Genomic DNA, 1,103 nt, shown 5'->3' on the forward strand with positions numbered 1-1,103 from the left:
AACTTTCCATTTCCTACTTTTCAGTTATTCCTTTTCATTCAAACAACTCAAGTGTGCTGAATGTTATTAGGCCATATTTACGCAGGCACAAATTAAAAACAGTCTGTCTACAAAATCTGTAATTATTATTTTGAAATAAAAAACTCACAACCTTCTTTCTTTAAAATGACATCTTTATTGCCTTTAAGGTGGGAGACTAGAACAAGACTGAGAATGTCTTGTTTTACAAGTGGGCCACATGTAGCACCATTTACATTTGCAAACAGAAAGCTTTTTTCCCCATATTATCACCATATATGTTTATAGACTAAATAAGAGTTACAAAATGTGTATTCCTCAGCTGAGGAGAAACTGCATGAAAAAAGTCTCAAAGTCATTGAGAAAATCCAGTGATAAAGCCTTATCATCACATTGGGAAATGCTCGTTTTTGGATATTCTAAGGTTCTTGGCAAAACAATGCTTTACATCATCTTACAATCATGCAAGACCTTCATTAATTTGAATTTGTCATCAAGACTCACTTCAAGCCCTGTTGCCATAATACACATTCAATGAGAGACTACTTTTATTTTCCACATGCTTATTACTAGTTTAAAAATACTGCTTGTTCGTCAGTCTGGATTAAAATAACTGTCCAGTTAGACCATTTGCCAAGAGGAAATATTTCAGCATGTTCAGTGGGAATTTTTGTGAGGAGAACATATACAAGTATCCATCAAAAAACAAAAATACTGCTTCCACTAACCAGGCAAACAATGGTAATTTTCTCAACTTCATAACAGAAAGATTTAAGATCCCGCCATTTCTGCAAAACAAATTGGCTTATCACTGCTGACCATGACATGTTTTAATAACAACAACATTATAACTGGATCACGGCCACTTTAGTAGTCATCGTGTCTCTCTGGTGAAGAGAAGAGATGGACAGATGAATGGACGAGTGGATGGAAGGGTGCTGGGATGGATGCTGGTGCTGGCTCACTCTGTAAGCGTCTTGCTTTCACAGGCAGTACTGCTGTAGAAAAGATGGTTCAGACTAGGCACAGTTTGATAAAAGAGGAATGCTCTACTTATCAATCAGTTTGCAAAAGTGACAAAAAAA

The 1,103-nt window shown here is 36.1% G+C and overlaps 1 protein-coding gene across 2 annotated transcripts in view; it reads right to left on the bottom strand.

Annotated features, from left to right (window-relative positions):
- Nucleotides 1-170: 170 nt before the first annotated feature.
- The window catches only part of LOC107578177 (CCR4-NOT transcription complex subunit 6-like), a 6,107-nt gene continuing 5,174 nt past the window's right edge, over nucleotides 171-1,103 (bottom strand). The window contains exon 4 of one of the 2 annotated variants that reach the window (XM_016264158.1): nucleotides 171-1,013. In XM_016264158.1, the coding sequence (XP_016119644.1) occupies nucleotides 980-1,013 (34 nt within the window). In that variant the 3' untranslated portion in view covers nucleotides 171-979. Of the gene's footprint in view, nucleotides 1,017-1,103 lie in introns of both variants that reach the window. The other variant, XM_016264157.1, reaches the window with a different exon arrangement.

This window comes from Sinocyclocheilus grahami, unplaced genomic scaffold (assembly GCF_001515645.1).
Source record: "Sinocyclocheilus grahami isolate Dianchi unplaced genomic scaffold, SAMN03320097.WGS_v1.1 scaffold9221.1, whole genome shotgun sequence".
Taxonomy (NCBI): Eukaryota; Metazoa; Chordata; class Actinopteri; order Cypriniformes; family Cyprinidae; genus Sinocyclocheilus; species Sinocyclocheilus grahami.